The 27,626-nt window shown below is 37.5% G+C and overlaps 1 protein-coding gene across 1 annotated transcript; it reads right to left on the bottom strand.

The window, feature by feature from the left end:
• Positions 1-27,626, bottom strand: LOC124722740 (heat shock protein DDB_G0288861-like). The gene is made up of 4 exons (XM_047247881.1): positions 27,465-27,626; positions 21,852-21,943; positions 18,905-19,307; positions 1-228 (listed from the first exon to the last, which is right to left on the bottom strand). The coding sequence occupies exons 1-4, from the start codon at positions 27,624-27,626 to the stop codon at positions 1-3; spliced, it is 885 nt and encodes a 294-aa protein (XP_047103837.1).

Raw genomic sequence — 27,626 nt, 5'->3', positions numbered from 1 at the left:
TCAGCACACCCCTTCATTCACATCCTCTTCAAATTCAACTACGCTCTCATCAGGTAAAAGAAGTCGAAGTTCATCAATTTCGCGTGATTCTCTTCCAGTATCCGAAGCAGCCGCCTCAGTATCACTTGGAATTTCAGCAAGTATGTCCATTAGCATATTTGTGGTAAGGTCACAAGCTCTGAATTGCTGATCTTCTCTTGATGGTGGTCTCTTATCCATAATGACACGCTGTAAAGAATAAAAGAATTTACCGTTTGAAGGTCATGTCCCAGTGGTTTCATTCTGAAACCACCTACATATTCGTGAGAAAACTAAACTTTATGATTATCAATAAAAATATCTTCCAAATATCATAAAATGTAGCATAAGAATAATCAATTACCTGAAATTGTCTGCTGTATATACGTCACAAAACAATTTTATGTAAAGGCTGTGTCGAAAGCACGTGTACTCCGCGCAGCACTGTACAGATAATGCTTTTACCCGACAACAATCACTTCGCTACTGCAACAAGTAGCTGGCGCTGACGCTAGATGTCACCAGCAATCAACGTGGGGTGGTGGTTTCAAGACTGAACCTCTGGATCACAAAAGCAGGCAAAGTAAAAACGTGGTTTCAGACTGAAACCACTTGGCCGGAAAGGGTTAATATTTTCCCAGTTGTTTCTTTAATACAAAATTAAAGCCAACGGAAGAACAAATGTAAAACATACTTAGTAATGACACTTTCGTTGAGATGCAATTTTTTGTGGACAAATGTAACTTTTTCATACGGTGGTAAGTCACAGAAATCGCAGGAGTCACGGAAGTCGCGGTGGTAGTGCGGAGGGATGCACGACCTGGATTCCGCAACTGCGACAAATCACAGTTCAGAATAAAAGATACTAAAAAGTAGCATTCACAGAAATCACTGATATTGGGATATCGCAGTGTAGCCCATCACTACCACGAATACAAAGCATCGACTGAAATGGCGCCAAAAAGGTCGCAAGCAGAATGTGCGTCACACGTCACGTGACCGGGTTCTGCCGCTGACATATGAAACATGCTGAGCACGGGCTTTGCGAGCCGGTGCAAACTGCGATCCACAGAACGTAAAACTATGCGTCTACATCTGATTCATGGGGCTGAGCTGTATTTTGTATTTTATTTATGTTCCTCTTTTAGTCCAGGGTGATTGGTATGGGCATCAATGCAAGTAAGTAGTTCTTTCAATGATTATAGTTATAGTACATTAGTTTTAGAAAATGTACGCACAATAAATTTATTTTCATTTACATATTCTTGGAGCTAAATTTGCTTCAGCTGAGAGGTAGGATACTTCAGGTTGCAGCTTTTCAAGCAAAGCATGTATCTTACACCTTCCATCAATTTTCTTACAGTGTGATTACGAGACTACCCCCCTAATGAGCAAATATAATCCCCCCCCCCTCCAACCAAACCACACACACACACACACACACACACACCGCTTTTATGATCCTGATAATGGAAGACCACCAGCTTGTGGGTTTGACGATGTTAAATCGTCCACACATTCTCGAAATCTGTTCAGCGTTCTAACAATTGCTTTTCTGTTTTTACAGTTGTAGGTCAGGTTTATGACGTGTGTTGCTAATCCCCGTGCACCTTGCTCCTCTGATGTTGTCACTGCCTCGGTTTACTGCCTCCTCACTGCTGGTATCCTCTAAACTTCGTAATACAGGGCTGGCAGGTTCAGACCAACTGCTACTTGAGCCAAACCCAAAGGTCTCGTCGAGACAAATTAAATGGCTGTTCTTGTAACTGTCATTCAACTTATGAAAGTCCCAGCCAGGGTAATAAATGAAAATTGCGCAGAAATGTTTGCATGGATATTTCCACCTTTGGAAGTCTTCACATGTGCAATTAGGCTTTGTAAAATTCACCACATAGTAACAATCGTTGGCCTCAGCACTTTCTACACAAAATAATCCCTCACCCATATCACTCACTGAGCTTTTGGTAAGTTCAATTTGCGCAGAAGAATATCTTTTCATTACGTGATTCACAAATTCGTGTGACTTGTTATGTAAAAAATGAGGAATCTCTCTGCTGTAAGATTTAACAGCTGAATTCCTCAGACAATATTTTTTGAACAGGCCAGGGAGGAAATCATTTATTAAAACTTTAACACCACCTGTCAATGTTTTATCCGCTGAATGTCTAAGAAAAAATGTTTCACTCTTTTATTTAGTGATTCAACACCATTAGTAGTAGTTATATTGGCAAAGAAATTCTCCTTGTCCTCGTAGGCCTTCACCCACCTTTTCGATACTGAAAGCTATTGCTTATTAAAATAAAGTGCACCAGAATTTCTAGTTAATAATTCATGAGGTTGAAGGTTTTGTTTTGCAGTCAACAATTGTTCTTCATATGGTGACTCAGCAATTACTTCGCACAGCTTCAGAATTTGCTCACTATCTCCCGGTACGTCTAAATTGTTCTTTTTGCTAAGCCACCGTTGCCAGGCTTGCTTTCGATGAAATAAACGAAAGATAAATCCTTGACATTGGAAATGTTCCTTCAATTGCTCGTATCTCAGGCTCAGGGAAATCTGTAACCCATGAAACTGGATTCCAATCTGGGTTCCGTGCCTTGAAAATTTCTAGAGCCTCTTTAATTAATGTAATGTTTTCTACTTGAATGAAGAATATCCCAACTACTAAATAGCATACGTTAGCTTTCACTACCAAGAAAAATAATGGAATGTCATACTTCGTTGTCTTGTATGTTGCATCAAGCAAACATACCCTACCATACTTTTTCAAAAGTTCCCTTTGCCACTTGTGCTGGTAACAAAAAAGCAATGGCTGCACTTTTCCATTGTCATCTGTAAACGGTCTGAAAAAAAATCTCTCATCCTTAGATTCTTTTCTCCACCCATTAATTTGATTCCTTAATGCATCTTGGTCCATTACAGTTTTCTTCAAATCAGAGCCCGATACATATGGCTATAAATTGTACTATCTGTTCGGTAAAACATTATGTTCATCCGATCTCGTCTGTTTTCCCCAGTGAAATTGCTTTCCACAAATCTTTCCAGTTCTAACTTAATAATCCTAACTGAGTTGGTCCCCTTTGTAACTATATCCCTGATCTTTTTTGAAAGCAAAGGTGTGTGTGTGTGTGTGTGTGTGTGTGTGTGTGTGTGTGTGTGTGCGAGCGCGAGCGCGCGCGCGAATTGTTTTCACACATTCAATGCCATGATAATGGCGGCTTGCTTGGGAGGCAGCCACATAATACTGCAGATAACTTTTTGGTGCCCGTGTCGACTCCGTCTCGTGTCAGTTTCTCAGTAACCTTTAATTAAATACAAATTTATCAATGAATTAAAAATATTTATATACAAGAGCTAGCCAAATGACATACATATAACTTATCAGGCTAATGATCTAATCAGGCTTATACTGTATATCTACACACGTTATTCAGTTGGATACTCACTTTTTTATCACATAATCGGGGAATACTCTGACACACTTAACGTCCAATGTTGCTGGACAGCCTTTCTTTTGTGTGTCCATGATAACTTTTCTCCTCTCTCTCTCTTTCTTTTTTTTTCTTTTTTTTTTCTTTCTTTTTTTTTTTTTGGGGGGGGGGGAACATGGTCCACCTTTGTCCCTGTAACTATTCCTTTTTGATTGAAAATATATATAATTGCTACTTAGATCTTTATTTTACTTACCAGATGATCTGCAACAGGTGTCTCCTTTTCATGATATAACGGGCCAAGAGTACACTCTTTTTACTAGGCTTTCAACACAGAAAACAGGGCCAAAAAACTGTATCGGTATGTTGCCTTTTGTGTGGCTGTAGTAGAAGCCTGTCTCGTCTGGTAAAAACAGAATTTTAATTAAATCCACAATGATGTCACTGCACATATATGGGGTAGGCCACTGATGTCTATGGAAACTTATATAGCAGGCCTATGTAAAATATGAATGATAGCTTCATGAAAAACCAACAGAATTTAGTGCAAAAACCAATTACCGTGTCACAACAGGTCATGAACTAGTACAATCAAGATCAGTTTATTCATACACGAATGGATATCTGGATACAAGTAGTTGTCTTTGACCACTGAAGCAAACAGCATGGAAGTGATGTCAGTACTTAGTTGCAGTATTTTCACTCACTAATGGGTAGATAGTTTGTAAATTTAGCTGTTTTAACTGTACAGGAACAATGTACCAAATGATCAATAGATGTACAATACAGAGTCGCCTGTAGTCAGTGAGGTTTAGGATACACTATAAAAAAATCTTGCCAGAGTAGAGGCAGGAAGATTGGCGTTTCGTGTGTTGATGCTGTTGCAAATACTCAATTAAAAAAAGTATCATATCTACACTTGAACTACATTTTAATCCCTACATGCCTTAAATGTTTCCAAAATCAAGTTCTTTAATTTCTTCTTCCCACATGCCTTTTGTTCACTGCATTCTGTTAATGTGTGCGTGGTCTTTTTTTTTTCTCCCACATTTCTCATTTCTGATGTATATGGAGAAAACTGCTTGTTTCGTCCACACTACAGTAACAAATTCTATAGTTTTTGGCAATGGTCGCCCTTTTCGAAATTTCATTCTTAGTTATCCATTCCCATAAGCAAATTTATATCTTAGCTGCATAGCCATTAATGTTATTTGGCGATTGTTTCGTGTGTGCTACATGGCTTGCTGTCTTCCCCATCCTACTAAGATTGATTTACCCGATTGAACAGTACGTAGTGCGAGAATGAAAAGTGTAATAATGTGTTCACAAAATGAAATTATGCAAGACATGTTTAACTCGAGAAATGTACAAATCTGATTTACGAACGACGTTATTTACTACAAATAACTAATTACATTAATTTTTAACGAAGCCAAAGGATGTAACTGTAATACACGTATGTAACAATTATGTAATTATGTTACATCTGTACACAAAACGAATTAGGAACATTTTCACTTACGTTTAGCAGCACCTGAAGGGGGCTGGCGATAATACGCATTACTTCTTAGTATGCGTAGCCATGGACGTGCACGTTGCTCAGAAGTTGGGCAACATCCTCTTATGTCTCGCAAAATCCATGGATGTCGCCTTGTCTGTCAATACATACACCTTTCAGCGATGAACGCATTAACCTCTCGAACACATCTACTTCCCGGTCTTCAACACAGTTAGGAGACATAGTGGAATAAGTGCTGAGCCAACCTCTTCTGATACACAGGCCTCACGGCGGAACTATGACGTCATCAGCGCTAGGCTAACCCCCTCTGCCGCTGGAAGACAGCCTGTGCGCTAGAGCCGATGAACGTGTATTTCTTTCGTGAAACCATAACAAATTCACTGATCGTTAAATTTGCCCTTTACAGAGAAATTGTGCCGCCCTTGTATGGTATCGCGCGCGCAATCTACAACAGTTTGACCTCCTTCTGTTCTGTTTAAAATCGTATGCAAAATCTGACTGACTTATTAAGAGAAACGTCGCTACAGAAACCTAGATCCATTAGTCAGTAAATGACACTAACAGAGATACTTCGTAACAGTTAACAGACAGGATAACGAAATTATTGTAGTGATCATAAGTTTATTACTGGGACAAAAATGTAATTCACTGCGGCATGAATGGCTCATCAGCGATCGCATAGATACTGGAGATATTGTCACAGTGAAAAGTTTAATTACAAACGCTCATTTAACCAATGCAAAAGCGTGAAATAAGACTCATTTGTGGTGTAAATTCAAGAACATAATGTATAAATCTACTCAAAGAACTGGGTATTCTAACCACTGCTTCTCAGTATATTTATTCCTTAATGCAATTTGTTGCAAACAATATGTCTCTACTTCCAACCAATAGCTCAGTACATAGTACCAATACTAGGAATAAGAACAATCTACATAAGGACCTAAAATCACTTACCTTGGTCCAATATTCAGGAATACACATTTTCAATAAATTACCAGCAACCATTAAAAACTTGATTTAAGATGAAGCACAGGTTGAAAAGCTTCTTCGTAGGTAACTCCTTTTGTACTCTACAGATGATTTTTTTAAACAGGGACTGTTAGAACAGCTGAAGTAAAAATGTCTGTTAGGTTTAAGCTCTGACAGCACTTGGCCACAAGTCAAGACTAGGTAATTTGTGTATGTTAGGTGTTGGCTGAGCGCGGGCTTTCCGAGCCGGTGCAAACTGCAATCCACAGAATGGAAAACGATGCGTCTACATCACTTAAACGTTATAAAGCGGTAAATAATTGACCAGGGTTCCAAAAATATGAGCGTTATATGGAGGAAATTGTAATATAGAGGAAACGCAGTAATGAGGAAAATTTAGCATTGTTTCCATGGGCTTTTTAGTCGCGACCGAAAAAACGGACGAACCACAGAGGACTTATCATTTACATTCATGCAATCTACATCAGAATGCACCTCTCCAATTTCACTATTGTTACTATCAGAAACTGTTTTCTTGGAAAACTTCAGTTTCTACATTAGATGATTCTGGCAAATAGCTATCATCTATTTGATTTTGTACACTTTCCTCATCTACCATTGAATCTAATTTTTCCTGTACATTCTCCATTACTGCTCTTTATTAATATGCTCTTCACTTACATTACTAATTTCGCCTGGCATGCCCTGTAATCGGCTTGCTTCTCCCAATTTCATTACCCTGAGGCTGCACCGCCTATCTACTTCTAAGATTATAACACGTTTCGCTTTCACCAACATTTTGTGGCACTTATCGAGTTTAGGGGACACCCATGAAATCTTTGATTTTTTTACCGATTATCGTCAATTTAACTATGCTGATCACGAATATGACCTATTTTTCATCAGTTTTGAAACAGTAAAAGAACATATTGTCATTTAATCAAAATGTAACAATACAACATAATGATCGAAACAATAAAACATATTCTCATGCAATCGAAATATAACAATGCGTATATATCATTCAGGTTTAATTGCAGCAAGCTAAAATTGCAGCATTCAGATAAACGCACCTGATGTGATGAATCAAATTGTGAAATGGGTTTGATCCAAAGCGTTGCCGCCATAGAAATTCGGCCAAATAATTGGACAGCATATTGCGATGAGTACCAAAGATGCGCTTGTTTTTCTGTTTTGGTTTCTGCCATACGCTGGCAACATGATTAGTAGTTGCGTGAGTAATTGGATCAACGAAATGCATGGAATGATTAACAATCAAATGCTGATAACCTAGATTCTGTACTGTTATACGCTCCCCACAAATCGGAAACAATAGTGGGCCCAGGCCACACATATTGTTGTAGAATCGGCAGCAAAGTTACAGCATCTCTTCGAACTACAGGAACGAGGAAGCTTTCTCTGGTCTTAGTGTCGTATCCGCCGAATACTCACTGTTCCTTAACCTTTTCACCTCGATTGTATTTTCGACGAACAAAACAGCATTCATCGATCTCAACTGTACGCTCTTGACCGCCTAAAACAATCGGCTCTTGCACGAAATACTCGTGGCAAATGTCTCTGCGGAACTGTTTCCAATCCACAGCCGTATTAGTAGAGATTTGCAGTTCACGCATCAAAAATTCCTGTTTATCGAGTTCGAAGCTCCAGAAGTAAGCCATTTTGATAATACATTCGATAGACGGATGACTACTCGTAAAAAGAATCTTTGCGAATTGGAAACTTCCTGCAAATGCGTTTTACGGAGCAGCACCAAATACAACCGTCGGCAGATTTCTTACGTTCTAAGAACATTTTATTCGCACCGCCAAGGCATTGTCCATCTTCACGGAATCTCCCATGTTTCAGCAAATCATGACCGAAAGCCCATTCAGTAGCTCAACCACTATCACGGCAAACTTCGAACAAATTTACTATGCGAAATTCGGTCAAATCAGGGAAAGTTCTAGTCATTACGAGTAAGTAGAACAAACGCACATAACACACACCGAACTAACACTTAACTACACTGTTGTTTGACTTTAGTGTCAACCGAATGAGGCGATTTTATCAGAGTGCTTTGATGTGCCCCGATTTAGCTTGAATGATGTTTGCAAGTAATATATTCGTGGTCCGGTCAAAAAATGAGAGAAATTTTTCATTAAAAAATTTTTTTTCTCTCTATGTATTAAGTTTTTATCGGGGATGAAAATTAATCTTCCAGATCAACGTAGTCTAACTGATCAAAAAGTGCGAAGTAGTATTTTCGAAAATTTTATCCCTCTAAACTCGATAAGTGCCCATTTTGTTATTAAAGAAATTATGACAAAACAATTTAACAATGTGCTTAAAAATCCATATGGTTACCAATACTAACTTCCTCTCACTAGCTGTAAAGTGATTAGCATACACGCTACTTTCTTCTCCGGCGCGATGCTGCTGTTCGCTGTGTTGTTTTTGTCATGTTGGGTGTCTTCAGTTGCCTTTAGGCTTGGCACATGGCACTTGACGAAATGTTGCTGCAAGCGTTTTGCTTCTTTGCTGCTCCAGTGTGCGGGAGGTAATATTTTGTTTCAAGCAACAGTACATAATACTGTTTGTATTGTTCTCCTCCAGCAGTGGCGCAACTAACATGTGTGACGAGGAAGTCAGCGTAGCTATTGCTTTATGGCAGTTTTTGCAAATGCTGGACTCAAATGGAAGGAAGCATTGGGTTCACCCAATCAGAAGACAGACATTAAGTCTTTCCTCTCAGAACTGAAATCAGACCCTGGAAAATTTTACAGTTGTAGAATGAGTGTATGGATTTTAACAAACTGTGCTGTTCTTGGCGACTTCTTGTTGCCATTGTTGAACCAACAAGTAGAACTATGACTGAAACTCACAGAAAGCAGTACACACATCTGTGTCACTAAATTTTTGTTACACCTCTGTAAATGTAAGAGCTAACATTGTCATAGTCTCCCTCATCGTGTTTAAGGTCCTCCATATGACTACGACCCACAATTAATGCAGCCATAGCAATCTGGCAACATACTGCTACAATCTAGTGCTAGTGTGTGGCAGGCCTTTAACTTGAGTTGGATGTCAAACTGCAGCATTCGGAGCATGTTGGGCAGAGATACTCGTATTTCACGGATGCCACGTTGCTTTTGGGTATACAGCAAAGTGTACCATGGACTGGATGTCACTGCTGTGTTTATGAAGGGTGAATAGTACCAGTTTTCCCTAAAGTGAATCTAGAACATTGGATGTTCCAGATACTGGTAAGGGAAAAAGAAAATTTTCAAAATTATTGTAAAAGACTGTGATAGTTTTGCTGTATCATTTCAAAAGTAGAGTTCGATCTCGTTGACTGGCTGATCAGAAAAGCTACAATGCTACTACTAGCGACAAAGTTTGTTGAAGACTGTGGTTGTTTGTATCAACTCTGTTTACTCTATTCTGCAGTAATTGAACAACAATAAATCTTTTTAATGTAACTTTAAACATATTTTACAGATTTTTTAAATAAAATTGCATTGTATAAATGATTGTTTAGTTGTATCATAAATATCTTTTGGATTAAGCTGCACAGCTTTGATAAGACTATTTAGACTACCAAAAAGCTGTGAAAATCTTTACTATGCTGCAGCTACTTTCTACAATTTGCCATCATCTGTCATACTTTGAAAGTTTAATGTGGTGTATACCATATCAGTTTTTAAAATTGTTGACATGTGTAGTTAATGCTGTGGAATCAAACTTGCTTGGTGTATGGCACATTACCCAGTCTGTTGTGGGCTGCGTGATTAGAAGTAGCTGCTATAGTTCTGTTGAATGCTGTACCCTACGTAAACGTGTTTCCTGAGGCTTCGGAAGGGTCAGCTGAAGGTTTTTTGTAGAAATTTTTCAGCCATGACTTTCTCGCATTTGTGTTAACAATCCAAGTTGTATACAGGGCGTTTCAAAAAGAAAGAGCAGATTTCAAACATTTATTTCTCAAAAACTACAAATGATAGAAACACAATTCCAACGGTCCTTCACTCAATATGAGTACCAAATGTTACACAACAAATATCAAAACTGTACCTCAATATGAGCACCATTTGTTACACGACAAATATCAAACCGGTATCTCATTTCTTGCCACACACGACGCAACTGGTCTTTAGTTACCGAATTCACGGCCGCAACAATTCGATGTCGTACCTCTTGAAGAGTAGCGGGCATAGGTGGGACATAAACACAGTCCTTTATGTACCCCCACAAATAAAAATCGCAGGGAGTAAGGTCTGGTGACCTGGGAGGCCACAGACGATGACATTGATCTTGTGCTCCTGCTCTTCCAATCCACCGTCCTGGAATGGTGTTATTTAGGTACCGTCGTACAGGTTCAGAGAAGTGTGGTGGGGCGCCATCTTGCATGAAGATGAAGTGATTTGAATCTTCCTGAAGTTGAGGAAATAGCCAGTTTTCTAACATGTCCAGGTAAATGGTTCCTGTGATAGTTTTCTCCATGAAAAAGAAAGGTCCATAAACTTTGTTTACCGAAATTGCACAAAAGACGTTAACCTTTGGTGAGTCTCTTTCATGTTGAATAACGTCCCTCGGAGTTTCACTCGCCCAAATTCGTACGTTATGCCGATTAACTTTACCAGAAATGTGAAACGTTGATTCATCTGAAAAAATTAATCGTTCGGCAAAATTGTCCTCTTCCATGTCCTGTAGAATTGCAGTTGAAAATTCGAACCTTTTGTTGTGGTCGTCAGGACGCAATGCTTGCAATAACTGCAGTTTGTACGGCTTCATGTGCAGACGGTTACTCAGAACGCGCCATACCGTTGTTTTAGACATGTTTAGTTCGTGACTTGCCCGTGCCGTGGATTTTCTAGGGCTCCTTTCGTAAGCTGCACGGACACGCTCGACATTTTCATCCGATGTGCGTGGACGACCCGTGCTTTTTCGCTTGCAGATGCAACCATCTTCTACGAATCTGTGATGCCACTCATAAATTTGCTTATGACGAGGCGGCTGTTTGTTGAATTGACGGCGGAATGCACGTTGCACACCAACAATGGACTCTAACTTTGCAAATTGCAGCACACAAAATGATCGTTCCTGTGGTGTCGTCGCCATTTTCCTACAAACAAACGCCAGCGCCACTGCGGATTTGCATGGAACTTCTGCGCGGACCATTGAAAAACTTTGAACCTTTCTCTGACAAGAAACGTTTGAATTGTGTTTCTATCATTTGTAGTTTTTGAGAAATAAATGTTTGAAATCTGCTCTTTCTTTTTGAAACGCCCTGTACATAACTTAATAATTGGCCTTTGCAAAGGTCATAAGCCAAACACCCTATGTGACTGTAAGGGTTTAGTGTGTATCAACTGCTACTGTCAAATAGTGGAGAAGCAACTGCTTCCCTTCTCCTTGAACACCTTCTTCGGTCTTTTTGGTGAATATAAATTCACCATACAGCCTGACCATTTGATTTTTCATCTTAAGAAATGCAGTGTATGTTTCTTGACGTTAAAGTGCTTTGACACCTCCTTTTTCCCTTTTGGATGAACTTTATGGCAGTTTCAGTGTTTTTCTTGTGCCCTTCCCCCATTTGATACCCACTGTACTCTTATGCATTTTGGAACATTGTCAGGCCATCTGAAATGAAGAGCTAACTTTTATTATTATAAAATATACTAATAACTAGGTATCCAGGACACTAATGGATAAAACTCTGTCTGTGATCTTCCCCTTAAGTAAAATCATTTATACTCACATAAATTACAAAGATACAACATACTGTCTGAAATTTTAAGTTTGGAACAGACGCTAAGTTTTCATTCAACGTCTTGAATAGTTACTAAACAGTTAGCTTTTATTTCTGCAGAAGGCATTGGAAAATACTGTGTTACTTAAAAAGCTAATGAAGTTTTTAAGAAAACATGACCACACATTTCTTAGTTTGTGCTTAAAATGGTACACACATATTGTTTCAGTATTTTGTCTATTTCTAATAGTTGAATGTGTTACAGGGACCACACCTTCAAATGATGTGACTTCTGTTTTAATTACTGAAACCAGATTCCTTTCAGAACCCTCTCTGCCTGTCTGCACAGCAGGTTAAAAGGGAGTGATGTAAGAGCAACAGATTCTTAAAGAATTTTGGTGCACCTGGCTCAGCTTGCAACAGCTGGTGAGTTTCTTTTCTCTCTCTCTCTCTCTCTCTCTCTCTCTCTCTCTCTCTCTCTCTCTCTCCTTTTTACAAAGAGGACTGCAATGTGGGACCAGGGACTTGTAGCCCCCCACTCATTAGGGGTTGCTGCGCAGAGCAGCTAGAACCCACTTTTAAAGGCGGCAGACTTCCTTCACATCCTCTATAATGGGCAATAGTTCATGCTGCAAACAGGTCTGTTCAGGCTCACATTGTCTTGATTTGTCTAAAATCTCTAGAGTACCCAGTTGTTTCACCTAGGTTTGCAGCATTGGATAACAAAGAACACTTCTTACTTAAAACTTCAGGGCTGAGAGGGCATGGGCAATATATGAAACTACTCCCTCATATGTCATCTCTGATTGTGTGATTGCATGATACATCTTTGGAAGTAAAACTTCAGTCTCCAAAGATGGCTCCTCTGGTCGGAGATGAGAGAGAGAGAGAGAGAGAGAGAGAGAGAGAGAGGGGGGGGGGGGGGGGGAAGGGGAGGGGGTATGAACCACTCCTGATGTGAGTGGCTTTACAATATTTTCTGCCCTACAGTTAAACATACCTATACAGTGTTAACAAAATTTGAATCTCTATCTTCAAATAATTGCTAACAGCTTTACTTTATTTGATAATGACTAGGTACACATTTACTTCTGAAAAATATTGTGTGTCTTATATTCATTCTTCATATCTGCAATTCTTTTCTTGAAAAAGTAATTCCTCTTGCTTGTCACTTGCTCCTTTTTTTTCATGCAGTTTTTTTTTTTTTTTTTTTTTTTTTTTTTTAATCCACTGAAATTCATTATGACAAATTTCAGCTATCGCTGCATAAATGAACATCAGTTATCAGTCAAAAGTAGCATCTAGGTAAAAGCTGTTACTCACTGAAATGACTTTAGAATTAATAGTTGTCTGGTTAGACTCCCTCTTTCTTTGGGAATAATAAAACTATTGTTATTGAAAAGTTTCTCAGATTTGTTATATTTAGATGGAGTTGTGCTATTGGTTTCTTCTGCTAAGTACATAATTTCATGCTTTGAACAGTAGATACTTGACTCTGGGCCACAGTCTCTCAATGTTCTCAATTTTTTAATTAAATTATTTGTAGGACCCATTTGAGAACTTGTAATATCAAATAATGTAAAACCATATACTTCACAAAACCCATCTGCCTTACTCAAGTTCTACAAGTTTAGCTTGTGTCAAAATAATTGAGAGTTGCAAAACATTATGAATTTGATGAAGAAAAAGGTTTTTAGTCACTTTAACAAACATGGAAAAATTGTATTAGTGAGTTGTGTTGAATGCAATACTAAAAATCTGTGACTGTGTAAGAAGTCTAAAAGATCATTAGAATCAGCTGTTACTGGTGAAACTTTCTCACTTAGCATACATTTAGGGTTGGATTTCTTAGATGTACTAGCTGTTAAACTGCCCTTACGTGCCTGCCTGTTTAGGTAGATGTAGGTCTTCTTGTGCCCTCTGCACTTCCAACTGCCCTACCCCAATGCATGATGTGGTCTGTGCAGCATTGCTGCTGTGCAATGCGTGCAGTGTGATGTGGGCGGGAGTGTGTGCATCTATGCATTGTGTTGTTGAAGTAGCTATGCAGTATACAATGTGTACATTATGCAACAAAGTTAATAATTTTTAACATTGTTTGTGTTCACTGACATGAAAAATGTTCTGTTCCCAACTTCATCCTCTTAAGGGTCAGATATTATTTTATTTTTTTTTATTTTTCCCCGTAAAGTAGCGTATATTCTTCCTCATGGTTCAAACTCTCTCTATACAAAACTTCATCCAAGTCAGTTCAGTGGTTTAGTCATGAAAATGTAATAGACACAGTTACTTTCATATTTAATAATATTAAAATGATGGACTACACTCATTGAATACTGTGTAAGCATTGTATTCATTACACTGCATTGTGTTAGGTAGAATATATCAACCAATAAAAGCATTTTCATTAATATGATATTCTGAAAGCAAAGAGTAAATTGCTTTTTCAAAGAATATTTTTTCATGCTTCATGTAATTTCTTGTGCTAGAGACTTCCCAAAGCAGCCAGTGTTCTTCCATGGGGCTTAAGATACCTCCATATCAAATTTTATCGAAAGGGTTTCAGCAGAAAATGTAACGGTTAATTATTTTCACATTTATAATATTAGTGTGGAGTTATATCTGTTCCAGGAGATGTGTGTTGCAGCCTTTGGAATGAATATATAGAACTGAGATTTTTCTGTTTCATTAACATGCCTAATATTTGTAAAGGTTGGTGTGCAATTTGTCAAAGAAATCATTTATAGTGTGTGATAATTACCTTACAACATTATTATTTGCAATGTGTAGACAGTCATGGGACATGTGATGAATTGCACTATGAATTGTGAGTTAGTGTGTCCAGAGTTTGGCCCTTCATGACAACTATGTTCATCGTACTGGTCAGTTTTTTGTGCTAACACTTCATACTGGCTCTGTAGCCTGCATATTTCTTTTTAATTTTTTTGTACATATGTAATGTTGATCAGAAGGCTGTTGTCTGCTAATTATATAATTTTATTGTTGTTTTATCCCTGCTTGACTTTTTGAACAGCATGGCCATTAAGGATCGCAAACAGCCACAAGTACTCTGCCAAAACATTTAAAACTTCATTGGAATGCCTTTATCGTATTTAGACAATTGTGCTTAACTTCAGTTGGCTATTTCTTTAAAATTACAGTAATGTATTCAACAGCAGCATGCCTTCTGCTCCTGCACTGCATACTGCCCCTTTATGTGTTGTGTAGAAAGCAAAAACATGCTGATGTGGCTGCATTTGGTAAGATATAAAATGAGAGTTGCATGTACTTACATCTATTTTAGTGGACGGTGTTTCATATTTTTTTTGGTCCTTATACTGTTTCTGGATGATGCATAAAATGTTGGTGTTAAAATGATACATTTTCTAAATAGCCATTGTGACGCATGAACACTTTTCAGTATTCATCATGTCAATCGCGGCCTCAGACAAGTACTTTACATGTAATGTTTTTGGTTACTATGCTAAAACTATCCGCTATGCAAAGAGATCTCTCACTGTAAGATGACATTTGTTAACAACAGAAAAATACTTTATTTATAAGAGTGAGCTTATGATTTAAAGACTAAATGACAAATTGTTTTAAAGAGAAAGAGAGAGAGAGAGAGAGAGAGAGAGAGAGAGAGAAGGAATTTAATTCACAATTTTTTCGCTGGTTTCCCTCTTCCTCTTCCAAAAACTCTTCATCCTCTCAGAATATTCTCTCTTTCATTCATCTGTCCACTTTTTACCAGGTTGTTGCATTGTTCTTTGCTCGAACTTCACATTCATGATTTTACTCAGTCGCTCGTTGTGGTCTTAGATATTTTCTATGTTGATCTGTTGCATGTCCCTCCGGACCTCCTTTAGCCACTCCATGTTGCATTTACTCGTTGTTATGATTTTGAGTAGTTTCTTTGCTATTCGAGTGTTCTCCATCCTGTAGGTGTCTGTGTAGAACTTTGCTCAGCATTCCCTGATTTCTTCAGTTATTGTCTTGGTCTTTCGATGGAGTTTGTTCTGAAGTCTCTTCATTCAAATGCCATTTTCGTTGATTGCTCCATAAATCTTCCTAAGGAGTTATTGTTCCTGTTTTTCTATTCCCATAAATTTGGAGTGACCGCCAATTACCATGGTTTCAGCTGTGTATGTTGCTTCTGGAAGAATCACAGTTTTGTAATGTCCACAATTTTGCATCTGCTAAAATGCATTTCTTGTTGTAGTAGGCCCATGTTAATTTATATGCCTTTTGCAACTTGCTGGTCCTTTGTTCATTAGCAATTCTGTTTAACCCTGATGACTGTACAGTTTCTCCAAGATATTTAAAGTGGCTGACTTGTGTGATGTTACTGTGTTTTGTGATTGACGGGGATTTATTTTCTGGCTGTCATTCCATATACTGGTTTTTCCATATGAAATTTACAATCCAGTTTTCTGTGCAGTTTCATTTAGTTTTTCAACTGCATGAATTTCTTCTGTCCTGTTGTTTGTGATAATCGCAATATTGTCTGCGAAGGCAGAGTATTTTACCCTAGTACGGTTTTCTTTTCTGATACCAATTTGGACACCTTTCACATGAGGTTCCCATTCTCTGTTCTGTTCTAGAACAGTACTGAAAAGAGTCAGGTATAGTCCGTGCCCCTGCCGTTCACCCATTCTAATTTCCAAGGGTTCTGATATCTCGCCCATGAATTTCATTTTGGGAGTTGTTCTTGTAAGTGTCTGTTCTATGATTTTCCAGGTCTTTCAGTCGATTATGAATTCCTCCATGATTTTAAAGAGGGTTTCACAGTCTATTGAGTTATAAGCTTTTCTGTAATCGATGAATGTAATTACTGTATTTTCTCATTTGTAGTGTTGTCTTTAGGCTCCAGATCTGTTCCGCACATGATCACCCTTTTCTGAAGCCGGCATGGTATTCACCAAGTAGTGGATTTGCCTGGGGTTTGATTATTTTTAGAAGTGCTTTGGAGAGGATTTTGTTCACCACTGGGAGCAGGGAGATTCCTCTGTAGTTGTCAGTCTTGTCATCCTTTTTTATGTAATGGGTGGATCAGAGTGCATTACCAGTCTTCTGGTATTTCCTCAGTCTCCCATATGTTAGAGATAAGGTGATGAAGTTTCTGTATCAGTGTAGGATCATTCAGTGTCCAGAGTTCTGCAATAATCCCATCTTCTCCTTGTGCTTTGTTGTTCTTGAGCTGCTTCATTATTGCCATAATTTCTGAGATCTGCGAGTCTGGATGTGTGAGTACTGGGGGTGTGAAGTCAAGTTTCCTTCTGTCATGGTTCGCAGTTAAGAAGGGAGCAGAAATACTGGGCTAATATTTTGTAGTTCTTCCTAGAGTTCATTTCCAATGAGCAGTTCGGGTCTTTTGAAGCACAGACCGGGTGCTTGGTATCCCTGTAGGTTTTCTTTAAATGACTTGTAGAACTTTCTTGTATTATTTTTGTTTGAATCCTGTTGGATTTTGTGGAGTCTATTGTTATCATATCCTCATTTTTCTTTTCGAATCACCTTTGCGGTCTGTTTTAGAGTTCTAAGAAAGTTGTCTCAGTTTTCCTCGGTTTTGTAGCTGTTGAATTTTTTCCAGGCTTTTATTTGGTTGTCTATTGCTTGATCGCTGACACTGTTCCACCAGTGGTGTTTTATGGTGCGAGGGGGTCTTCCTAGTTTCATGGCTTCCTGAATTTTCCTTGTTAGTTTCTTCCAGTCTGTTGATTTTTCCTGATTGATTGATTTGTTTGATGATTTGTGCTTTGTTCAGTTTCAGGTATTCTGGATCTGGCTTCATGTTTTTGGGTGGATATTTTTTACTTCTATTGGGTTGAAAATTTGTCTTTATTTGTAGAGATGATGGTCTGATTCAAAAGTGCCTTTGCAAGGTCTGATTTTTAGAATTTCTTTCATATTTACCTTGGAAATCAAAACGTGATAAATTTGGTATTCACCCTGCCTCAGATTGGGCAATTACGACGTGATTAGCTTGTGTGTAGGTTTTTGAATTTGGGTGCTCATAACTTTAAGTCCAAAGTTCCTGCATAAGTTAATTTGTTTCTCACTGTTCTCGTTGGTACATTTGTGTGTTGTATTTTGTTTTTTATTTTCCCATCTGTGCGTTAAAATTATCCAATAGGAATTTCATATAATGCCTTGGTATTTTATTGTTTTTATCTTCCAGAGTTTCCCAGAAATTATCCACAGCTTCAGGATCAATGTTGATTTGTAAGGGCATGAACATTGATTAGTGTGAGAGCTTTATTAGATGATTTTACTGACAGTAATAAGAGTCTTTCATTGGGAGAAGTGAAGTCAGTCGTGTGCTGAGTTGTGTACGGTGAATGTGGTTCCCAGGAGTGGTAGTTTGTCTCTAACTTTTTCGGCAGGTTTGCCCTTTAGGCTCTTTTGGCAGGTTTGCCCTTGTAGATTCTGAATTTCTGTGTGTTGAAGTGTCCTTTGTCAGTAAATCTGGTCTCTTGGAGTGCGGTGATTTTCATGTCAAATTTTTCCATGATTTTGGTGAGATCTTTTAATTTGTCTGTTTTGGTAAGTGTGTTCACATTAATTGCGCTAATAAAATTCTTACATTCACTCTTGAGAGAGTTAGGAGTTTTTTAGGAGCTCCTATTCTTTCCTGCATGGTGTCCCTCATCCCCAGGAATTCGATGATCAGGTGAGTCCAGTCTATCAACTGGTGCCTGGGGGAAGTGCTTCAATGATCATCTTTTCCATCATGCTTTCAAGTTGAATTTTAGGTTTGTGGTGATCTCGACTGAGATCACATGTGTACCACTCGATTTTCGAGTTGAAGACTTAAGTGCAGCCATCTTAACAAGAGGAACAGACGCTGACCAGTGGCCGCCGGATCCCAGATGCCAGTGGGTTTGTGGTGTTTGTCAGTTTTTGGTCTGCCCTGGTATTTCATTTCCTCAGTACCACCTATATCTAGGAGGCTTTCCCCTATCCACCACCCAGGAAGGTGCCTGATTGGGGGTGTGGGGTTATACAATGAATGAATGAATGAATGAAGCTTTTTGCTGGTGCATTGTGACTGCTACTACAACTCCTTCTCAGGTAAGAAAGCTAATAATCTACAGTGAGGGTGGGGACTTGTTAGAAAACACGCTTCCTCTTCATCGCTCCTCTCCCTAGCAGCAATTGCTTAACTTACAACCGCATTTCAGATCAACCAAGTTAAAATGTGTGCACTTTACTTACTGTTTGTAAATCACTTGATTGTAAATCACTTGATTGTAAATCACTTGATTGTAAATCACTTGATTGTAAATCACTTGATTGTAAATCACTTGATTGTAAATCACTTGATTGTAAATCACTTGATTGTAAATCACTTGATTGTAAATCACTTGATTGTAAATCACTTGATTGTAAATCACTTGATTGTAAATCACTTGATTGTAAATCACTTGATTGTAAATCACTTGATTGTAAATCACTTGATTGTAAATCACTTGATTGTAAATCACTTGATTGTAAATCACTTGATTGTAAATCACTTGATTGTAAATCACTTGATTGTAAATCACTTGATTGTAAATCACTTGATTGTAAATCACTTGATTGTAAATCACTTGATTGTAAATCACTTGATTGTAAATCACTTGATTGTAAATCACTTGATTGTTGAACTCTTTACTTATGCATGGACATAGCCTGAAAGATTTCATGGTGTTAATGTTTTGTGTTTGGCCACTGTAATAATAGTACTATACACACCACTGAAATAGCCCTTATGTAGTTACTGTTGTATCATGCTGCCGATTAATTCACTTACGTGTTTCGAAGTGAGTAATGAAGCAATTTCCAGTTTGTTGCATAACTTGGAGAAGACATTTTAATCATATATCTAGCGTTTGTTATGCATAGGCCCATATGTCTCATTTTTACAGTCATAAATGTATATTAGAAATCATAAAGTATGTGTGTACTTGTGTAGTGTCACACTAGTGTTAGTGATTGAGAAAAAGTAATTATTGATACCTTGTATAATCAGTATTATCTTTTTAAAAATTATAGTTCCACAACTGAAACGGTCAAACCCTTCTCGTATTTACCCCTCAGAAAATTTGATGTTACACTTGAAGGGATTGCAGATTGGGAACCACTGTTACAGGAGGTCCATTTTCTTGCCTTTGTTAGTTGTATATGACACCTGTGAGTTATCTTTAATGTTTAAAACAGTATGTCTGTTCCGTAGGAATGGCAACTACAGATTTAATTAAATTTTTAATCTAAAAGCACCAATGTGTTCATATGGTATGATATTACAGTTTCTGCTAGTCTAAACAAGATAATAACTGGGGAAATTCTCACAAATAATCTTGTATATTCCTGATTTTTAAAAACGTGCTGGTGGCTTTGGTGCTGTGAATTATGTTAAGTTTCGCAGTGTTATGTATAATTTTATGTTCATAGTCAAAATTATCATGGCACTAATGTGCAAAAAATAGTAGTTAATTGTTCATTCATTCAAAGATCATTTACAGAATTATATCAGCCATGTCATTGTAATAGAGATTTTTTTTTCCATTGTAAATAATGCTGTTTTGTGGTTTTTGTCTGTTTACTCTCAGTGAATGTAAGTTTAGTCTTGCTCTTGTTTCATGATCATGAATGATGCTAATTTGATGTTGTGTAAGTGTCCAAACTGTGTCATTGTTGGTATTACTTGGGAAAGGGCACTGCTAAAGATCAGTAAACATATTGTTCAATAAATGAAAATGAATGTCATGAAAAAGATTATCTAAAGCCTATGCTATATATAGATTTAAATAGACTGCTCAACTATAAATGAACTTCTACCTGTCGAAATTTCCCCTGTACAAATAGGTTGGTGAGTGACACTTGTTGTGCATGTATTTTTTGTCAAAGATGCTTCTTTGAAACTTTATAATTTGAAGAAATTGTACACTGCTCAAATTGTACACTGCTCAAATATTGTGCCAATGAAATTAACTGAAATTTCTTGGATGTTCTTAAAAAATTGATGATTTACTGTAAACTGCAAATGACATGAAGATCTATGTCCTAAATATAGTAGCCATCACTATCCAAATCTACAATTAGAGTGCTTACAAAAATTATAGCTATTTGAAAGTTTCTTGTTTCGTTGATAGAATCATTATTCTTTTAATGTTGAAAGTCTTCTGGCAACATAAGTAGTTTATTCTTGTTATATCATAACCTGTTCATACATTTTGTTGTGTAAGCATGTGTTTGCTATGCAATCACGTAGATGTCAGCAGAATTCAAAGTATACACTGGTGTTCAAAATAATTTTTGCACAAAGTATGTGAAAATTTCATCTAAAATTACAAGCAAGGTAACTAAAAATACAAGTCATGTTTAAAAACTCTCTTTCCTTTCTTACTGTATACTGACTTCCGCAAATAGATATTTCTGCTATAGACACTTCTAAAAGTAAAAGTGCTGTACTGGTACTTGATGGTGTAACTGCTATCTTTGTTAGATTCAGTGTTATTTGCTTAAATCTTATGCATATGTATGGATGTGCTTACAAATGGTAATCAGAACATCACAGTAAAATAGCGTAGTTGTGTCTGTAGGTGTGTAACTCCTTTGTTACATAACACTTAATGATGTCATGTTCATTTTCCCCAGACAATCCTTTGGCATTTTTGGGGTTATCATCCTTTGTCTTGTTGATTCCATGTAAACTTTGTGGTAAGCTCATTCATGACTGTTGAGGTCATTATCTATGTTTCATTGCTAATAATAATTCTGCAGTTGTGGAAGTATATATACGATTTGTATTCAGTGTTACAAATAGTAATTACAACAATCAATAATACCTTTAAAATTTTGTAAAGTCTTTACACACATTAGTATTGCAAGGGTTATTAGTTTACCACATACCATAAGTCCAAATTTTTAAGAAACTGCCTTATTTATTTGTAAGGACACTTTAAACATCATATGTCTAGCTTGTATATACATACCAGTTTTGATCTGAACAGCCTGTTGTTACTAGTTCTCATACTGTTGTTCTATACATGCTTAGTGACAGTCAAGTTTGAGGTAATGTTTCCTGTTTAAGTAATTTCTACATGAACAGTGAAATTTTCATATTATTATTGTCTCTGTTGTAATGTATATTGTTTCCATTTAAGCTTATCTTTGAAACAGTTGTTGTTGTTGTTGTTGTTGTTGTTGTTGTTGTTGTTGTTGGTTTAACAATATTGTGCTGTTCATGTTCTCAAAATTACCCCTGCATACCTGAACACACATTTTTGAGTGGAGTCAGCATAATGGTCAAAGAAACTGAACACCATTACATTTATCCTATCAGCAAGAGTAGTCACATCAACCAATGTGAGCAACCACCAAGATTCCATCTCAAGCACCGTCAACCTGTTCTACTGCTGGTACTACTGAAAGTAGTGTGTATTCCAAGAGACTAAGAGTGACTTCACTGGGCAGTAACACTGGAGTCTGTTGCAGAAGTGTCAACAGGAACTGTGTGCATTGAAACTGAAGTGGGGCAATGGAAGATGTTTTGCCAATCTGTGTCCGTTAGGGAGACAATATGAGGGTCGAGGTCTGGAATGCATATACAGGAGCTGTGCTGGCGCACTACCATGAAGACGTCATTACTAGAAGATGTCATGGCCCTGGTGGACAGCACTTCACACTACCATTACTGCAAGAATACGCTGCAGTACTAGGTACCACTGAACGAGCCTCTGATGGCAATGAGAACAGAATGGATATATGTGGTAGCACTCAGCATCACTTCACAACTTCTCTAGCCATCAAGGACCTGTGCTGAAGGACATATGCTGCTCGATGTAACCGTGGGGCTGGTGCAACGATGGAATTGGTTTGACCGTGGGGCTGGTGCAACGATGGAATTGGTTTGACCGTGGGGCTGGTGCAACGATGGAATTGGTTTGACCGTGGGGCTGGTGCAATGATGGAACTGTTTCAACAATTGGGTTGGTCCAGGGGCTAGTGCAGTGATCAGAGCAATCTGCTGTGTATGAGCATTGGTGAGGCACAAGCTGCCCTTGAGTCCTCTGTCAGATTTTTTTCTGTTTGATATGCAGCCAGCAGGCACTCTGTTCCTAGATGTACCGGCCATTTCAGACTTCTTGGATTCCCAAGTTGATCCTTTTCATCTTGATGTTGCTGGTTTGCATCTGCCGTCTGTACTTCTCATCACAGAGCAGTGTGTATTTGACACTCAACAAGGCACTGCAGCTTCCTTGCGAAGAGGAAGCTAGTGGTGCTATCAGGACCCATCTGCCTGGCCCCAAAGTATCAGCAGCTACAGTTCTTCAGTTTCATATTTGGTGTCAGCTTTATGGAGAAAAACAGCATTTTGCAAAGAGTTAACGTTTTGTTCTAAATGTGGTACCTAAACATTCATATTTTTTGTAATATCCACAAAATGTTAAGTGTGTGTGCTCAGTTGCCCTATGTGACGATTGTAATACTGTCAACCAATTATGGAATATTTAATTATATTGTGTGAATAATGCAGAGCACAAAATTAACAGCAATAATAACAGCAGCAGCAATAACAATAATAGTAATCATTCCTATTCTTATTGTAATCGTTTACAATATTTTGTTTCTCCTCTGAATTGGCCAGGTACAAAATGCATTTTCAGATGGCAGAAAAAAAGCAGTCAGATGTATTCAAGGATTAGGCCTTAGAGAACCCTGTAAGAAACTTTTCAGTCAACTCAATATAATGGTCCCCCTAAGTCTTTGTATGTATAACTGCTTAATATATGTCAAAGAAAATTTATAGAAATTTACTGTGTGTGTGTGTGTGTGTGTGTGTGTGTGTGTGTGTGTGTGTGTGTGTGTGTGACAACTGCAGGCTCTATATACCATACTCCAGGATGTCACTGTCACTGATATTATGTATCACAAATACATATGTAAATTATGTATGTATGTATGTATATTATTTATCACAAATATGTAAGTCTGGACATGTATAATATTTGCCACATTCAGTAAAAGTTCTCACACTTAAGTAAATTTAAGGTAGTATTAGCAATATGGTTTAAAAATATGGCATATGGTAAACTTGGGCTACTTGAGCCCAGATTTCGAAACTTCTGACGTTATATTTAAAAATGGGGACAACGGATTTTTTTTCACCGCCATGCTCACATTATGTCATTAAACTATCATTTATTATGGATACTTTAACGTGCAGTATGTATTGTTTGTGATGTAGTAAATATTTTTATTTTTCTATTTTATTTGGGCTCAAGTTAACCTTACGGTTATCCTTGAGCAGTTTTCCCGCATTTTGAATGTATTCACTTATGATCTTTTCATTGACAGCCGCTCTTGTTCTTTTTATGTTAGCTGCAAATCAAACTGAAACACTGGGATGCCTATGTAGGAAGGACTTAACCCAATCTCTTCCAGGCAAATTATTCTTAAAACAACCAATGGTACATTCCTCTCAACCTAAGGAAGCTTTTATGGCAAATCTAAAACAAAGTTCATCGCAAGGAAACCCAAAGTCACACAGCATGTGGAGGTGGGTAGCAAACATTAGCTCCTCTTAATCCGTAAAAACTCTCGGGTGGCCCGGTTTCCCTGTATGTTGATTTTTTTAGTTTCCTCCAGATATTGGCTCTGCAAATATTATAAAAACTCTCTGCTTCTCACTGTGTTATCCTCCTCCTTCATACAGCTTCCAGGCATTCTTCCAACTTTTCGGGAGTAAAGTCAGTGTATGTCCGGTTTCCAGGTAGTCTTATATATTTACAAGACATTGCGTCAGATAATCCTGAAAGAAGAAAACCACAAAATTAGGATTTCCAGTGCGGAACCTTAATTCTTCTGGGCAACTTGAGCCCAAACTTATTAATATACAGAACAGCAAGAAATGGGCTCAAGTAACCTGTATTTGCAGGTAACATGTACCAGTTGTACTTAACCACATATTATACAATTAATGAGTTATGCAGGACATGAACTGCCCTCATTTGGCTTTGATGATAAACTAAATATGAAATACATGCACTTACCGCCAGTTTTAGGCTATTCGTGATATCTCTACAGACGAAAGTTTGCAGAGTGAAATAAACAACAAACACGTGTCTAGGTAGCATAACCAGTGCTGCTTCTAGTAGCAACTTCCTGAACCACCTAGACTCACGCTATGGTCTGCTTAGTGCTGCCGCCTACCAGCGAAGCAGTAAACTACATCTATACTGTTGTTGAGAGTGCACAGAGAACCAAACAACATTTTTCTGTTTTGGGCTGAAGTTAACTTCCATGGCTCAAGTAGCCTGCATTTACAGTACTTCCAAAATAACTGGAAGGACATGCATAATGAGGGAGGCAACCGTAATTACTAGTAAATAAGAGTATCATTCTGTATAATCATAACATAATTTTTCATTCATGTAAAATGAAGATACACCAAATAACATAATGTGAAACTAGAATAACGTGTGTACTCATGTAATTAATATGCATTTAATATATAAAGGAAGTGATGATATATTTACGTGGATAATGATATGTAATGCAAACTATGTAATGAGAATCATCAGTTTGGAAATGTTTTAAAAAACTATATTTAAGTAAAAATTGCAGTTTCAAACCATGTGTATTTAACTAAAAGGTAAATGTACATGTATAATTACAATTGACAAAGCTAATTGCATGATAAACATGCTGAAAGGCTAATAAATAAACATCTAAACACCTAATGTTTACTTATTGATCTATTCTCACTTATCCACCGCTCATTCACATTATTTTGTTAGTAATCACCTCTAAAATAATTGATTTTATATACTTGTTGGTCTATTTTTACATGTGTATTGTTCACTCCCTTTAGAAACAGGCATCGCTGTGAGTGCCCACAGCATTATCCAGTGATGGTGTAAGTAGCTATACCATCATTCAGAATGAAATAAAATACTATTTGACATGCACAACTTTTTTATGTCATGTCCCTACAAGTATAGGTCACTTACCACTTCTCTCCCATGACAACCCTAAGATGAAACAAAATTATGCAATACTTTTGTCCATAATGTGTGGAAGATAAATGTCTGTGATATGTGCTGTTATCAAATACAAAACTTTGAAACACTTGTATTTGTATGACCGTATACTATATTGAAACATAATTTCCCAGTAAACAAAATTTCTTTTGGGACAACATTCTAAAACAAAGTTTTCCAATGTCAGGGCACAAAGAGAACTTCAGCTTTTGGCAGCTTCCTACACAGTCATCAACAGGAGCTGGGTGTCGTAACTAATTGTGTGGAGGTGTTTAATATGTAATTTTTAAATATAAAAGACCAACAGGCAGCTCACAGTGATGACAGAGAAGTTATTGTGTGTGTGTGTGTGTGTGTGTGTGTGTGTGTGTGTGTGTGTGTGTGTGTGTGTGATTTCTCCTTGGAACCCAAAGAGGCAAGAATTATTTAAGAATTCCATCATTTTCATATGATAAGTTATTACTCATGAGCAGTAACTGGATCTATATTGACAATACAGAAGCTTTGTTGTAGTAAGTAAAAGGATACTCAGTTCAAGCTACACTATTTATCTCATTCTTGTAGGATGTGATTGTTGGCCATTTAGTTTCCTGTTCCTGAAGTTCTGAGCACTTGTAACTTCCTTCAGTCTGTGGAAATGTGTGGCTCTTGGAAATAGGACAAGAGGCACCTACACTCTACTTCATGCATTGTAGTCTTTGAATGTGACGGCTTAATGTTGCTAAAAACGAAGGAATATTGCAGTTTAATGTCTCAGTGTCAATGCTAAATTCACACTCCTGTTCCTGATAGTAAATGTGTTACAATGAATCAAATCACCACTGAATGCATTAATCATGTTAGTTTCTTCAAAACAATGAGTGTACATTTCAGTAGCTTTTGAGACATAGGTGATAAAGCATTCTACATAGTTTTAAAAACCAACTATGATATTTTAAAGAATTGTCCTACATATTATTTATTCTTACCACATTTACAAATGTTAAGATATGGTATTGATAACCATTTAACATACATTTTTCTGGAATTAGAAACATTGGATTTTCACATTGGTACTACAGGTAAATGAAATCTGCTGGCTGTGCCAGTTTAAGTCTTATGGCTTCAAAGTACCTTTTATAGAAAGTAATAAAATGGAGCACCTACAGCCATCCTCACAATGTTATCTATTATATGGCTACCAGTTTCGGTGCTTCAGTGCACCATCTTCTGGTCTTAACTAACACTGAGGGTGTTAACTCCAATTGTATACATGATTCATCAATCGCCAGTGTCTATGAACTGGTTTTCACAGACTACCTATAACAACGAAGTTGTGTCTCCAATCATCGACTGCAGGTAGTCTGCGAAACTAAGTTCATGAATGGTGGCAAGTGATGAATCGTGTTAAATTGGAAGCACCAAAACACGTAACCATATAAAAAAATAACATCATGATTAAGACTAGGTGTTCCATTTTATTACATAAGTGAATGGCTGAAATCCCTCCAACCAGAAGGATGGACATACAAAAACTGTTTATAGACAGAGAAGGCAAGAGAGATGGCAAACAAAAATTCAGTTATCAGTTAAGCTGTAAGTAAAAAATGTAATTCTGTGTCAGCCCTGTTCAATGTCTGATTCAGACAATGCATTACACAACTCTTGTCCTCACAAACTGCAATATTATTCATCAAATTTCATAGGAATCTTCTTCCAGTATTTTTGAACATTTTGAATCATCCTTCAGGAAGTACAGTGGGACATACTTTCTTTTCATCTCTAGCTTCGAATGAATATATATTTTCAATTTCTGTGTGACCTTTACCAAAAAATGTGTGATCAATACGCACAAAGTTTACAGGATTGTTGTGCAGGGCAATAAGCTGATAATGTAGAATTATGCTGCTGACTCCAGACCCATCAGACAT

Source organism: Schistocerca piceifrons, chromosome X (assembly GCF_021461385.2).
Source record: "Schistocerca piceifrons isolate TAMUIC-IGC-003096 chromosome X, iqSchPice1.1, whole genome shotgun sequence".
Taxonomy (NCBI): Eukaryota; Metazoa; Arthropoda; class Insecta; order Orthoptera; family Acrididae; genus Schistocerca; species Schistocerca piceifrons.
Note: the sequence above shows the minus strand (reverse complement) of the source record. Positions and strands in the feature narration are given on the sequence as shown.